The 16,808-nt window shown below is 40.9% G+C and overlaps 1 protein-coding gene across 2 annotated transcripts; it reads left to right on the forward strand.

Moving 5' to 3' along the window:
• Positions 1-1,995: 1,995 nt before the first annotated feature.
• eIF3d1 (eukaryotic translation initiation factor 3 subunit d1) lies at positions 1,996-15,350 on the forward strand. 2 transcript variants are annotated; one of them, XM_076183630.1, is made up of 11 exons: positions 1,996-2,207; positions 3,583-3,628; positions 5,031-5,244; positions 6,192-6,386; positions 6,973-7,105; positions 9,722-9,869; positions 10,122-10,252; positions 12,212-12,406; positions 12,670-12,836; positions 13,450-13,642; positions 14,940-15,350. In XM_076183630.1, the coding sequence occupies exons 1-11, from the start codon at positions 2,064-2,066 to the stop codon at positions 15,036-15,038; spliced, it is 1,665 nt and encodes a 554-aa protein (XP_076039745.1). In that variant the 5' UTR covers positions 1,996-2,063; the 3' UTR covers positions 15,039-15,350. The 2 variants fall into 2 exon arrangements, with proteins under 2 accessions (XP_076039745.1, XP_076039746.1); XM_076183631.1 differs by having other exon boundaries at positions 6,204-6,386.
• Positions 15,351-16,808: the final 1,458 nt, after the last annotated feature.

Raw genomic sequence — 16,808 nt, forward strand, 5'->3', positions numbered from 1 at the left:
AGATCTTTGTGGTAAGACAGATATGTGAGAAAGCTATAGGAAAGGGTAAGGATGTTTTTTGGGCTTTTATGGATCTGGAAAAGGCTTATGATAGGGTAGTCAGGAAGGCAGATGTACGGGATAGGAGGAAAGCTTCTAGGAGCTGTCAAGAGTTTTTATGAGAGTAGTAGAGCTTGTGTCAGGATTAGAAATGGAGAGAGTGAGTGGTTTGAGGTAAAAGTGGGACTTCATCAGGGATGTGTTATGTTGCCCTGGCTGTTCAACTTATACATGGATGGGGTGGTGCAAGAGGTAAATGCAAGGGTAGTGGGCAAGGGATTGGAGATGGTTAAAGAAAATGGAGAAAAGTGGGAGGTGAGCCAGCTGTTGTTTGCTGACGACACTGCGCTTGTGGCAGGATCGGAGGAGGGATTGAGGAAGTTGGTGACAGAGTTTGGGAGAGTTTGTGATAGAAGAAAGCTAAAGATAAATGTGGGTAAAAGTAAGGTGATGAGATGTACAAGGGGTGAAAGTGGCAGTAGACTGGAAGTGAGCATTAAGGGAGAGCGACTGGAGGAAGTGGATAGTTTTAGATACTTGGGTGCAAATGTGGCAGGGAAAGGTGGAGTGAATGTGGAGGTAGAATGTAGATTGAGAGAAGCGAGTAAATGCCTTGGTGGATTAAAGAGTGTAATGAGGAATAGACATTTGGGAATGGATGCTAAGAGGAGACTGTATGAAGGAGTGATTGTGCCAACAGCACTGTATGGGGCAGAAACATGGAACATAAGAGAAGAAGAGAGAAGGAGTTTGAATGTGTTTGAGATGAGGTGTCTGAGAAGTATGATGGGGGTTACTAGGCTGGATAGAGTGAGAAATGAGGAGGTGAGGAGGAGAACAGGGGTGGAAAAGGAGCTGGGAGATAGGGTTGATGAAAGAATATTAGGATGGTTTGGACACATGGAAAGAATGAGTGAAGAAAGACTAGTAAAAGAGGTGTGGAACGCAGATGTGGAGGGAGTGAACATGAGGGGACGTCCTAGGATGAGGTGGATGGATGGGGTGAAGGGGGCTTTGGGGAAGAGGGGAATGTCTGTTGAGGAAGGACGGGAGAGGACAGAAGACAGGGGTGAATGGAGAATTGTTGTATATGGATGATGGGGTGATGGCATGAGGTGGAATGGGCGTGTGGATGGGGGGGGAAGTAGTATGTGTGAGCAAAATTTGACGCAGCCCGAAGGGATTTCTCCCCGTCCTCTCATTTTATGCAATGGGGGGACGGAGAGGGTGGGTCGCCGATTTAATGAAGCGGCCTTGCTGTGGATGTGCTGTGTCTTGCGACACTGCTTCTGACCCAGGGCAGTGGACAAGGTGCAGGGATGACCCGTCATTCAGGAGGTGCTAAGATAAGAGGGAGGATGGAGGGGTGTGGAGTGTATTCAGGGATGGAATGGGTGGGAATGATTTTATGCCTTTTTCTTTTTGGCTACCCCCCTTGTAAGGGGGAAAAAGCCTTGGTATATGTATGATGTATATATGAGTCCAGTTCCAAATTGAATAAAGTTTCTTGATAGTACAGTGTCATCCCTTTTAGCGTTATGTCAAGAATCATATTGAATTATGGAATGCGTGTTTTTCCTACTCATTTATTTTTTTTTTAACCGGATGCTTTTCGTGGAATATCCTTTGTTTCAATCAAACACTATTAATGCTTATTCACAGTATACTAAAAATTATATCATAATGAAAATATGCTCTCTTCATAAAATAAATGCCAACTTTAGCTGAAGAACAACGATTAAATTTCTAAGGCGGTATTTTGATGACAGAATCGGATGTCATACTTCATACGTTTGTTTCAAATCAGAACCTTTAATTTAAAGAAAATATTTTACCATTATTTGTTACAGAAGAATATCTCTACATATTATTTTTTATTTTCTTAAATATTTCTATTAATTTTTTGTATTTTGGAGTCTCTAAGAAGGAGAATTTTAAATAAAAACAATAGTCAGTAATCACAGGGCCTCTCGACCCGGTCGTCGTGTGTTGCTGGTGGGAAGGGAATATGATTAGTAGTTAAAATGGATATTAATCTTGTGTTTCCTATTAGATTTAAGGCCCCTGTTATTCAAGATAACCCGTCAGGATGGGGCCCATGCGATATGCCAGATCAGTTCAGGGATATGCCTTACCAACCATTTTCCAAAGGAGATAGATTAGGGAAGGTGAGTATTTCGTTGTTGCGTAGGCCATATGGACTAAAATGTAATTGACTGTATATGTGTTATAAGGTTATGTTTGTGATATTGTTAGATTTATTGTAATCCTACCATTCCTATTTTTTCTGTGAGGCAAGAAATGTAGCTCTAAAGGAAAAACCCAGAGATTGAATAGTACATACATGTTTAGATTTTGGTTCTTACAGGAAACGTCACCCAAATATCTGGATCCTATTTATACGTGAGTTAATGTCATACATGCGCAAAACCAATTAAAACGACAGTAATACGTTCATATCACATCTGAATGTGTGGAAGAAGGTACTTTGTTAAATTTAATTACAATTCATGTCATTTTATCAAAGGATGTTGGGTTCTATTCCAGTACTAGTATGATGTATCACGCAAATACATTTTTCACCTCTTTCTTGCATTTGAAAGATTATTTTTCGCATGAAATGGTTAGGTTAGGAGCTATTGGGGACAACATAAGTTTCATGTATATTATCCAAGCTTGTGTAATTTTGTAATTTTGCCAAATGCTGAAAGGTACGGGTTGGCAATTTTGAAACTAACTAACAGACCAAGCTATATTCTTCGTAGCCGTAGGAAAAAGGATCAGATGATACAGTTTTGAGCTTTTGTTACATTAATCATCATTAATCAAATTGTAAAATTCTTGAATCACACAAACATGGATATTGAACATGAAACTTGTGTTGTCCAATAGTTCCTAACATAAACCTAACCAGTGATACGAGCTAAAGCACCTTATTTGTGGTCCAAAACAGTAAGAAAATGTTACAGAGCTGTAAATAGCATTTAGAAGAAGTTGATGAAAATTTCAGTTCATCCCAGGAACCCAAGTTGTCAGTGGAACCAGATTGGATGGATTGCATAGAATTAGTAGGAATCTAACTGTGCAGCACCAGAGCCTTAAAAACTGTTCTCTGTGCAGGTTATGGAATGTCAATGTGATGCTGGTGATGCCCCTTTTCTTGTTCTGTTGGCTCAAGATGAAATTTATAAAGTTGTCTTAGATAGGAAAAATATTGGTCAATTTTTGTCTATTCATACTGGTGACAAGTCCAACTTGAGGTTTGTTATTGACAACAAAGATAAGGTTCAGAAACCTAGAAACTGAACCCTTCCCCCCACCCCCTTCGACTTGATGCCACAGGAATTCATTCCCAAATGTTACATAGCTATATTCCAATGTGAAAATAAACTTTACATAAAAATCTCATTATGCTAAAACTATAGGGCTACATTTGTCTTATAAATCAAGAATTACATGTGTGGATAGACATAAAATATTTCATTGATATTTTCTAGTAATTGCAAAAAATCTGTAGAAAGTGAAGTTAATTTCTCTTCACAGGTATCAGATTGGACTGGTGCAACATACCAAGACCGTCGGTATGCAAGTAAGTTGCTGTCACCTCATAGTAATGCCATCACAAATATGTACCAGATATATCATACATGTGTATACAATTTATTAGAGTACTTTAATTGGTATTTGTTCAGTTGTGTAAATAGACACAACATAGTGTAAGAAAATTGAATATTAATTTTGTAAATTATGATACATGAACATATGTAATTTTCTTGTCAGAAATAAAAATAAAAAAATACTTTGCTACAACTAAATGTACTAATGAACAAGGTCGCTAGCATAGGATCAGGATGCCATCTTGTCGTTTGTCAAGTGTTGTCTGCCCGGTCCGGTTGAGGCCTGGTGTACACCCTCGGTACTTCTGCCAGTACCTCGCGAGGTGTACATTCTTGAAGGAATGCTATGGAGCTGAAATCCATGTATTCCTTCAAGCTATGAAAAACCTATATACCCCGCAATCAGAAAGAGTGATTAAACAGGCTGCCAATGTCCGTGACGGCGATGACGATCTGGATGACTTTAAATTACAGGTACCGATTTACTAAATAAGCGTTAGGTTAGGTTAGACAAATTTGTCATCCTTTCATTTCTTCGACATCGGCATCTATCATAACAAACATGGCATACCATTCGTCCGGCGCGACTTCGTTACATACAAAATCTGTTTTAGCAACATTTTTGCTTTTTATTTCCGCCAAGAAAATTGCATAATCTATCAATACATTATTATTTACAAAATTAATAATTAATTTTCTAATGCTATTTTGTATCCATGTACACAACTGAACATGTACAGTTTATTGTTGTGTACATTAGAACCTTGATTCTCAGACATCTCCCAAAACTAGCAAACTGGTTTTCGGCCAAAAATTGAGAGAAATTCTGAGCCCAGTAGTCAGCCTGAATATTGGTTGTCAACCAACCCAAACAGGAAAAAAATTTGAAAATGGAACAAGAAAAAAAAATCACTCGGCAGATCAGTAAACTAGTTTTGGTCCTTGACCAAATTGGTTCTGGAACGGTTATGGATGTAGTATTACTCGTAGAGCTTGGTTCTCATCCAGGAGGGTACTAGTCATTGAGCACAAGTCCAGCTCAAAAGCAGATCACCATTCATGTGTTTTATGTATTGCTTTCACAAGGACACAACTATCCTTACACCAAGGCCTTCAGTGTATGTAGGTTGATACAGTGCACTGTAGGGCTGAGAAAATACACTTTTGTCCCAAGGATATTCCCGAAGGTGGAGTGTGCCCAATGTAGTGTGACAGTGTACAACTAACATTCTTAACAATCCTAGCACACACTTGTCATAACAACAATTGGCATGACAACATTGCCATGTATATAGTGCTGAAACAACATGAAAGTACTGTAACAAAAAAAAATAACCATGTGTGTATTTAATTTCTACCCTCATATATTTACAGACAAGTATGCATCAACATTTGGTAGTATGCAGCAGTATGCGTACTTCCATGAAGAAGATGAGTCCACCTTCCAGCAGGTGTACAAAACTAACGTACCCAAGCCACTCTATCAACGAGGTCGATACCTTCGAAACCAGAGGAACATAAAGAACCCACGAAACAACAAGACCCAAAATCAGCTGCAAGTCTTGGGCAAAGGACAGAAGGGCACTAAGTACGAAAGACTATTACTTGACAATTTTGCTTTATTTTACAACTTCAGTATTCCATGTAGCTGCTGCTAGACCTATTTCAACTGAAAGAAGCACTCAGAAAAATCAGTTAATCCTTTCAATGTGTTTTATATTGTTTATATTGGCTTCTGTTGGGTTGTTTTATTCAGTGCACCAAAGCATTTATAGACATGTAAAAGAAAGCTTATCTGCCATTCCACTATAGCTGCTACAATTACTGTTCTTGCCAGCTCTCATCTAAATGCTGTCTGGTATCTCCTTATAGTTATTCATCATTATCTCCCATCAGTCATTTTTCCTGTCAATTCCCATTACCACATTCAACCTCCCTAAAATATTCCTCCTTTACCCCCTTACTGCAATTAGCATCTGACCGTTGCACCCCCTCCTCCTCCTCCTCCTCCTCCTCCTCCTCCTACTCCTGCATCCTCCTCCTCCTCCTCCTCCTCCTCCTCCTTCTTCTTCTTCTTCTTCTTCTTCTTCTTCTTCTTCTTCTTCTTCTTCTTCTTCTTCTTCTTCTTCTTCTTCTTCTTCTTCTTCTTCTTCTTCTTCTTCTTCTTCTTCTTCTAATTCTTCTTCTAATTCTTCTAATTCTTCTAATTCTTCTAATTCTTCTTCTAATTCTTATTCTTCTTCTAATTCTTATTCTTCTTCTAATTCTTCTTCTAATTCTAATTCTTCTTCTAATTCTAATTCTTCTTCTAATTCTTCTTCTTCTTCTAATTCTTCTTCTTCTTCTAATTCTTCTTCTTCTTCTAATTCTTCTTCTTCTCCTCCTTCTCCTCCTCCTCCTCCTCCTTCTTCTTCTTCTTCTTCTTCTTCTTATCTCCTCCTCCTCCCCCCCACCCCCCACCCCACCCCCGACTCTTTTCACATCCCTATTTTTCTCACTCCTACTTCATTATCCATTAATCTCTCTAATGTTCAGGACTGGTTTCAGTAACAAGAACTGGAACAAGAACAACCAGTACCAACGCAACAGGTGGAACCAGCGTGGTCAGCCTCCCATCAAGAACAGAGATGCGTCTGTTACTGTTCGGCCAGAATGGAAAGTTATTGAGGAGATGGACTTTCCGAGACTCTCTAAACTCTCCTTGCCTGGAATTGAGGAACCTAAGGAATTGTAAGTATTTTGAGAGATGATTTGGTAGCTCTCCCTCTAAAACTTTCACATTCATACCTCCTCCTGCTCCCCCACTTCCCCTCGTACTTTTCCGAGCCTAGTCAAAGGCATGTACCTGCTCCACCTCCCATCCCCCCCCCCCATCATAGCTCCTCATGGATGAAGGGACATCCCTGTCTCCTGCCCACTGATTGGGTCAGAAGCAATGCAGCAAGACACTGCACATCCACAGCAAGGCCACCTCACTTACGTAGTGACCCCCTTTCGCCATCCCCTCATTTGGGAGAAATCCCTTCGGGCTGCATCAAAATAGCATCCATATACAACCATTCCCTCCCATCCCTTGCTCTCTCCCTTCCTTGCTCAACAGACATAGAAAAGAGAGAAGGCAGGGAGAAAATCCCTTTGGGCTGTATCCAAATATCATACATAGCTATTTCCATTCACCCCTGTCCCTCTTGCCCAAAGCTCATTCTTTGAAACAAAACTAGAATTATCGACATTTGGTGTTAGTGATAACAATATCCCTAAGTGCAATATTGGTAAAAATGAGAAGAAGATATTTTAAATATTTTATTTTTTCCAGGTATGTTTGTGGTTCATTGGAGTATTATGACAAAGCATATGATCGTGTGACTGTCAAAAATGAAAAGAAGTTGAAGAGGATTAACCGCATTTTCCACAAGGTTACCACTACTGATGACCCCATCATCCGTCAGGTAGGTGTTTACATATGTGTACGAAACAAATTAAAGTGTTGTAAATGGCAGAGTACAAGTTCATACATCATATCAGCAAGTCTCTCTCTGATTCACCATGGTCCTGGCACACATGTTGGTCTTGTGATTGACAGCTATTACCCTCCCAGATGAGAGCTCAGCTTATATGTTGCCCAATCATTGGGTAATCCTTACCCACACATGCACAATTGAACATGTTTGTGCATGAGAGAAATATTGCCCAATCATTGGGTAATCATCTTACCCACTCATGCACAATTTAACATGTTTTGTGTAAGAGAGAGAGAGAGCACAAAGTTGGGAGGGGACCTATGAATGGATTGTGGGTGGGGATCATAGTGGTGTAGGCAAACCAGCTCAGGCTGTCTGGGCCCGACAGAGCCACCCCCATTGTAGAAAATTCTTTTTGGTATATGAATGTATGTATTCTATAGAGCATTGAAAGTCTTATTTCCATTAATAAATGTAACAGTTGTACAAGGTACAGATTATTATTTGGAAATGCATATGACCTGCAGAAGTCATGGTAGATACTCAGTAATTGATGGGAGCATTGTTACATACATATACCAAAAGGTTTTTCCCCCTTACAAGGGAGGTAGCCAAAAAACAAAGGCATAAAAACCATTTCCACCCATTCCATCCCTAATACACTCCACTCCCCTCCACCCTCTACCCTCCCTCTTATCTTGGCACCTCCTGGATGATGGGTCATCCCTACATCTTGTCCACTGCCCTGGGTCAGAAGCAGTGTCGCAAGACACAGCACATCCACAGCAAGGCCGCTTCATTAAATCGGCAACCCCTCTCCATCCCCTCATTCAGAAAAGAAGACGGTTTGAAATCCCTTTGGCCTGTGTCAAATTTTTCTCACACGTACTACCTCACCTCCCATCCCCCTGCCCATTCCACCTCATGCGTCACATCATTCATATACAGACATTCCCCTCTTCCCTAAAGTCCCTGACCCAGCACCCTTGCATTTACCTCTTGCACCACCCTAACCAGGGCGACATAACACATACCTGACAGTCCCACCTTTACCTTCAACCACTCACTCTCTCCATTTCTAATCCTGACACATGCTCTACTACTCTCATAAAAACTCTTGACAGCTCCTAGAAGCTTTCCTCCTATCCCATATATCTGCAAAACTTCCCACAGTGCCTTCCTGTCCACCCTGTCATGAGCATTTTCCAGATCCATAAAAGCCCAAATAACATCCTTACCTTTTCCTATAGCTTTTTCACATGTCTTACCCCAGAAATCGGATCTACACAACCTTTACCTGTCCTAAATCCACACTGTTCCTCTCCTAATCCTCTCAATCAAGATCCTCCCATAAGCCTTCCCAAGTACACTTAACATGCTAATCCCTTTGAAACTACTACATTCACACTTGTCTCCTTTCCCCTTGTAGAGTGGAACTATACAAGCAATCCTCCAGCACTCAGCATTGTTCCACCTAATAGAAATTAACCATTAGTTCAAGACATATTTAATTTGACCTGTTTGCTGCAATTTTCATGAAATGAAGGTTGACTTAACTACCAGTGGAGGATTTCAAAATTGTAGGGTTCCTCTTCATTACATACAAATCTACATTGACCTGTTTTAATGTATTTTGCTGAATGGAAGTCTAATCTTGCAGCAGATGGCACTAGTCCTCAGGTCCTGTCACAGATTTCTGTGGGACATGACACACATTTTGTCTTTGTTGTATGGTATTGACCTGGGGTTGTTTTTGTCAGTGCAGCATATGTGAAAAGGTGAAGGAAATACAGAAGTCAATAAGATCTTGGGGTCAGCCCTTTAAAGCAGTTTTTTATTTCTCTCTCTCTCTCTCTCTCTCATATGATCCTCATGATATGACTGTGACCCCAGTAATCTATTTGTATATGTGTTCATATATATGACTAGTTGGCTGTAACAAGTAGGGGACAAGTATAATAAATATATGTGTAAGAAAGGTAATGCAAGGTTATAAAAGACAAGGTTAACATCATGGTTATTGTATTGAAATCGTATTTTGCAACAACAAAAATTAGCATACAAAATGTCTTGGTGACCCCAGGTTTGGGAAACCATGCCTTAGTGTTGACAGACAGACCAGGAAGACAAGTGTCAAGGAGCATCCATACTCCTGACAAAGAACAACAATACTATATATATATCAAGGGCTTTTTCTCCCTCGAATAAGGGATGTAGTCAAGTCAAAAAGCATTCCACCTGTTCCATCCCTATCCACCACCCTTGCCTCTCTCTCATCTTAGCTCCTAGTGGACAAAGAGTTCCCCCTGTTTCCCGTCCACTGCCCTGGGCCAGAAGGAATGCAGCAAGACATAGATGCACACTAAAACAGTACTATTGTTGTTTATTCTACATTGATCTAAAGAAAGTGTCAGATAAAACAAAAGGCCTTGTGTGAAAAATGGACAATGATTGGTATTTTACAAGTTGAGGGCATAAGATTGATAAAACATGAAAACCCGAAATGTAATAGGGTAGGAGTTGCAGATTTTGAGAACCTGTTTCATTAAATAAAACTCGGTGAACATGAATGACATTCCATATAACTGTTAACCCATTTTACAGCTGACCAAGACCGAAGGTAACGTGTATGCCACAGATGCCATCCTTTCGACCATCATGTGTTGCACAAGGTCCAACTACTCGTGGGATGTTGTGGTGCAGAAAATTGCTGGCAAGCTCTTCTTCGATAAACGAGATGACTCGGAGTTTGGTAAGATTTGGATTGTCGTAATTTGCTATAGGAGGAAATTAGCTTTCTCATAATTATGATAAAACAGGATTGTGACACTTGAATAGGAATTTGGTAATGGAAGGATTGTGGACAGAGAGAAGGCATGTATGGATGGAAGCTTGCTAATTAGCAGTTTCAGTCCCCCATAGTAAACACTTACAGCAGTAGGGGCATATTGCAAATTCTTATCTAATAGACATATTGGTTTCATAACAAGAATTATTTTTCTAGATCTGTTGACGGTGAGTGAAACTTCAAGTGAACCACCTCAGGAAGAGGGCAACTCGCTCAACTCCCCACGTAACCTTTCGCTGGAAGCCACTTTCATCAACCACAACTTCTCACAGCAAGTCCTCAGAAACGTAAGTACTTAGAAATTTGAATTTGGGATGATCACGAAATAAACGGGATGTCCACTGGCCAAGCAGGTTAGAGCACTGCTACTTGCGGTGGAGGTTGAGGTGATAGCAGATCAAACCCTGCATCCAGCAAGTTGGACCAAGAGCTTGGTTAATTAAATTCCACACTACAAAGTCCTCTTTTAGGGGCAATATCCTAGCCTCCTGATAAGGGGATTTCATGAAATTAAACCAAATCATTATCATGAAAAGGGAAAATCATCATCATAAGGGAAAAGGGGACAAGTGTGAGTGTAGTAGTTTCAGAGGGATTAGCTTAAGTGTAGTTGGGAAAGCTGATGGGCGGATCTTGATTGAGAGGATTAGGAGATGAACAGAGGGAGTAATTGGTGAGGAACAGTGTGGATTTAGGACAGGTAGAGGTTGTGTAGATCAGATTTTTGTGGTAAGACAGATATGTAAGAAAGCTATAGGAAAAGGTATGGATGTTTTTTGGGCTTTTATGGATCTGGAAAAGGCTTATGACAGGGTAGACAAGAAGGTACTGTGGGAGGTTGTGCAGATATACGGGATAGGAGGAAAGCTTCTAGTTGTCAAGAGTTTTTAGGAGAGTAGTACAGCATGTGTCAGGATTAGAAATGGAGAGTGAGTGGTTCGAGGTAAAGATGGGACTTCATCAGGGATGTGTTGTGTCACCCTGGTTGTTCAACTTATACATGGATGGGGTGGTGCGAGAAGTAAATGCAAGGGTGGTGAGTCAGGGATTGGAGATGGTTAAAGAAAATGGAGAAAAGTGGGAGGTGAGCCAGCTGTTTGCAGATGACACTGCACTTGTAGCAGGATCAGAGGAGGTATTGAGGAAGTTGGTGACAGAGTTTGAGAGTGTGTGTGAAAGAAGAAAATTGAAGATAAATGTGGGTAAAAGGTGATGAGATGTACAAGGGGTGAAAGTGGCAGCAGACTGGAAGTGAGCATTAAGGGAGAGCGACTGGAGGAAGTGGATAGTTTTAGATACTTGGGAGCAACTGTGGCAGGAAAGGGAGTTGAGGTGGAGGTAGAATGTAGATTGAGAGAAGCAATTAAATGCCTTGGTGGATTAAAGAGTGTAATGAGGAATAGACATTTGGGAATGGATGCTAAGAGGAGATTGTATGAAGGAGTGATCATGCCAACAGCACTGTATGGGGCAGAAACATAAAAACACAAAGAGAGGAAGAGAGAATGAGTTTGAATATGTTTGAGATGAAGTGTCTGAGAAGTATGATGGGGGTTACTAGGCTGGATAGAGTGAGAAATGAGGAGATGAGGAGTAGAACGGGGGTGGTAAGGGAGTTGGGAGGTAGGGTGGTTGAAAGAGTATTAGGATGGTTTGAACACATGGAAAGAATGAATGAAGAAAGACTAGTAAAAGAGGTATGGAAGGCAGATGTGGAGGGAGTGAACATGAGGGGGCGACCTAGGATGAGATGGATGGATGGAGTGAAAGGGGCTTTGGGGAAGAGGGGAATGTCTGTTGAGGAAGGACAGGAGAGGACAGAAGAATGGAGAATGGTTGTATATGGATGATGTGATGCCTGAGGTGGAATGGAGGGGGAGGTAGTATGTGTGAGAAAAATTTGACGCAGCCCGAAGGGATTTCTCCCCGTCTTCTCCTTTTCTGCATGAGGGGACGGAGAGGGGGGTCACCAATTTAATGAACCAGCCGTGCTGTGTCTTGCGACACTGCTTCTGACCCAGGGCAGTGGAAAAGATGCAGGGATGACCCGTCATCCAGGAGATGCCAAGATAAGAGAGAGGGTGGAGGGGAGGGGAGTGTATTAGGGATGGAATGGGTGGGGATGGTTTTTATGCCTTTGTTTTTTGGCTATCCCTTGTAAGGGGGAAAAAAACCTTTGGTATATGTATGTATAAATAAACTTTGGACTTTGTGTAATACAGTTACAATTGAATATGTAACTACAGTTACAGGATGGGAAGCGGTTCAAGTTTGAGCACGACAACCCATTCTTGGACGAGGAAGAAGAGGACGAAGTGGCACCTGTGGGCTACCGCTACCGCAAGTGGAACCTAGGGAACGACATTCAGCTGATTGCTCGAACAGAGCATGATGCTGTCCAGGCAGCACCCAATAATGAAGTCCAGTTCATTAACATTAAGGTGAGACTTTGTGATTGCTCAAAGCCTCTTTCACCCCATTCATCTTGTATTTGGTCATCCTTGCATTTATTCCATCCACCATATTTTTCACTCTTTTGCTCATCTTCACTCATTCTTTCCATGTGACCAAATCATCCTAATAATTTTTTCATAAACACTAATAATAATATTCTTCTGTGTCTTCAAATTTTACCCAATAGTGTAATGCCTTTAATGTACATTCCCTACTAGTTTGTGTGAAACTAAACATGTCTCATCTACAGGCTCTCAATGAATGGGATTCACGATATTCTGGTGGTGTGGAGTGGCGACAGAAGCTGGATGCTCAGCGTGGTGCTGTTTTGGCCAATGAATTGAAGAATAATGCTTGCAAATTGGCCAAGTGGACAGTCCAGGCCATGTTAGCTGGATCAGATCAGATTAAGTTTGGGTAAGACCTTTTGAATCCAGTTTTGAATTCTCCACATCATTCATGATTATCATTAATTATTATCACCATCAATCATCAAGGAGGTTCCATCCAAGCCAGTCCCTAAAGGGGGAGTTTGTGATACCAGTCAGTGAGTGTATGCAAGGTTTACTGAAATAAAAATTGAGATGTGTACATGTCACAAATTTTTATTTTCAAGTGTCTGTATTTGAAACAAGGCTTGGGTAGGAATAAGAATTTTAGATTCGGCAAACAAGAAAATGAAATTAAATATAAGGAACCTATCTTTTTTACTGGCTGTATAGTCAGATTTATAGATTGATTATTGGTAAAAAAAAAAGACGGTAGCCAAGTCAAGGCATACACACTTTCCACTCCCATCCACCTCTCTTGTCTTAGTTCATCCATGAGATAGGAGGGAAATGGGAGTGGGTGCATGTCTTGACTACCTTCCTTATAAATAGGAAGCCCTTGGTATATGTAGACCAATAGGTACATCTTTTAGCTTTTTTAACATATCTGTATCTGCTCAAGAATGTTTTCATTTCATATCTAAATATTGTAGTAAAAGAGACTTTACATTGTATAACAGGAATATTTTGTGATGTTACAGGTATGTCTCGCGCGTAAATGTTCGTGACTCAACGAAGCACATGATCTTGGGAACGCAACAGTTCAAGCCCATCGAATTTGCCAACCAGATCAATTTGGGCATGGATAATGCATGGGGTATCCTGCGTTGTATTATTGATATTTGCATGAAGCTTCCTGATGGGAAATACCTTATCATGAAGGATCCTAACAAGGTAAGTCATATCCTGATTCATATATGTTAAATGTGGGTAAAAATTTATGAGATATATAAGGGGAGAGAATGGCAACAAATTGGAAGGGAGTATGAAAGGAGAGAGACTGGAGGAAGTGGATAGTTTTAGATACTAGGGGGGTGGAGGTAGAATGTAGATGGAGAGAAGCAAGTAAATGGCTTGGGGGGAGAAGTGTTAAAAGTGTAATGAGAAATAGACATTTGGGGATGGATGCCAAGAGGAAATTGTATGAAGGGGTGACTACTGACAGCATTGTATGGGACTAAAACATGGAACTTAACCTCTTCAGTACGGGCCTTAAATCTCGCGGGCAGCAGCCGATGCCAGCCGTACGACATGTCGTAATAATACTCGTATCATAAAATATAGTCACCGCTCATATCGATCGTTCTCTCTTTCACCCGTGAATTTTGATAACCATAGAAAATGTGATTACGGAGGGGCAACTACAATAAATATAATCAAGACGGCAGCGTCGCGTATCCACTTGCTTCTCATGACGCCTACGTATGCGGCACCGTATGGATGGAAGGGGTTAAAAGAGGAAGAAAGTTTAAATGTCATCAAGATGGAAAGGTAGTTGGGAGATAAGGTTGATTAAAGAGTATTGAGAGATTTGGATGCATGAAATATTAGTAAAGAAGTGTGGAAGGCAGAGGTGGATGGAGTGAATATGAGGGGGTGACCAAGGACAAGATGGATGGATTGGGAAAGCAGGGAATGTGTTGAGGAAGAGAGAAGACAAAAGATAGGAGTGAGTGGAGAATGGTTGTATGGATGATGGATGATCCCTGCATCTTGCCCACTGCCTGGGTCAGAAGCAATGTATGTATACATACCAAAATGGATGCCCTCTTGCCAAGTGGGTTAGATGATTGCCACTTGCAGTGGAAGGCAGTTCAAACCCTGCTCCCAGCAAGTTGGACCAAGTGCACAAGTTCATCTGTAAGGGGCACCAACCTAGTCTCCTGAAAGGGGGAATTTGCAACATTAAAACATAATCTTTAAGGAGTGGTGACCAATGTAATAAAGGGTAAGCCAGCTTTGACTGCTTTGCTATGGAGGAGGCACGTCTTGCTGCAATACTTCTGACAGTGTTTGTGTAGGTTTCAGGATAGCCCTTCATCCACATGGTTCCAAGAGACAAATGGGTGTGCATCTGGGTTGCCCACGCCCATTATAATCGGGAAAGGGTCCTTTGTTATGTGTATGTAGGTAGATATACAAATAAGAATTTTTGAGCAACTTTCTAATTAATGATTACCTCCCTTTCCAGTCAATGATTCGTCTTTATGACATCCCAGACAATACTTTCGAGTCTGATGAAGAGGAAGGCGAGAAGCCAGCTGAAAATGGTGAAGAAGAAGAAAATTAAAGGGGATCTGCAGTGTCTGTGCAAGCCTACTTATAATCAAGCCTTTGTACCAGCCCTAGGAATTTAAATTTCAAAAAGTGTGATTTTGTATTGGGTGGCTACTTGATGCATTGAAAATGTTCCACAAAATGGCAATGCCTTGTTTATTTCAGAAGCATTGTTGATTTGTTTAATGTGATTTGGGTGCATTGTTAACGTCCCAGCAAATGGTTCCCCATCCCTTTCAAGGCTACAGGCAAATGTAAACTTTTCTTGATGTACAGACATTGTATGGTAAAGGTAAAATTTTTAATAAACTTTAAGCACCATAAAGCTTTTCATTTCAAAAATCATTTTGTACATATTATGGTCCACTACTTCAAACTACTGAATGTATAGTAAAATTCCAACACCCAGGAAGAGAGCTTACATTATAGCTATACTATAAGCAAACCACACATACTCCCCAACCACCCCATCCCCCATCCACTTCCTTCTATGCACCACAGCAACATCCACACACAGCCACTCCCCATCCATCCCATCCTCAGTCACTCCATATCCAAGCTGATGGAAGCAGCAAAAAGATACCTAATTACCCACTTTCCCAAACCAACATAGATTCAAAGGTAGTCACCACCAGTACGCTGCTCACAAACCTCATCTACAAGTGCAGAATGGATTCAGCAAGAATGCAACATTTTAAAGAAGTTATGGTAGCAATGTATATAAAAAATGCATTTGATAAAGTTCCCAGTACTAAAAGGAGAAAAAAAAAATCAGGATCTACAAGAAATGGCTAACAAATTTAACAAGCAGACAGTAGAGAGTAACCCAATACAACCAAATTTCTTGGGCAAAAAGACAGTAGTCAAACCTCTTTAAAACAGACTAAGAGGCAGCTGATCATCCAGTTCAACCAATAACATATACGATACCTACTGTACAGTACACATTGCACACAATACTGTTACACCAAATAGAAAATATATACAGTATGTATGAATATACATTTATATTGAAAGTATAAAAACTAAAATATTTAACATGAATTTTTTTTTAGATATAAATTTCACTTGCCTTTGGTAGATGACATGATTTTGAGGTGATTGGGGGGGGGGGGGGTTAACAACTTGTTCAGTCGAGCTGTAATGCTCTATTATGTTGATAATATTGTTGGATCTTACTTTCTGCAAACAAATCAATATAGCTTGGGATTATCAAGTGATTCATGTACAACAGAGAGATTAGGTTTCTTGGGCAATGGTTCTTCATCTTCATCACTACCGTTTCTGTAGTCGCCAGTGAGAAGCAAGAATCATGTTAGAACACTTGTGTGCAGGTTATCCAGCTGTAGCAGTACAACCTGTGTCGCCAGACACAACACATCCACAGCAAGGCCGCTTAATTAAATCGGCGACCCCCACCTCTCCGTCCCCCCATGCATGAAAGGAGAAGACAGGGAGAAGTCCCTTCAGGCTGCGTCAAAATTTGCTCACACATACTACCTCACCCCCCATCCCTCCGCCCATTCCACCTCATGTATCACATCATCATCCATATACAACCATTCTCCATTCACCTCTGTCTTCTGTCCTCTCCCGTCCTTCCTCAACAGACATTCCCCTCTTCCCCAAAGCCCCCTTCACCCCATCCATCCACCTCATCCTAGGATGTCCCCTCATGTTCACTCACTCCACATCTGCCTTCCATACCTCTTTTACTAGTCTTTCTTCACTCATTCTTTCCATGTGTCTAAACCATCCTAATACTCTTTCATCAACCCTATCT

This window comes from Oratosquilla oratoria, chromosome 4 (assembly GCF_046742065.1).
Source record: "Oratosquilla oratoria isolate Oo_2021 chromosome 4, ASM4674206v1, whole genome shotgun sequence".
NCBI lineage: Eukaryota > Metazoa > Arthropoda > Malacostraca > Stomatopoda > Squillidae > Oratosquilla > Oratosquilla oratoria.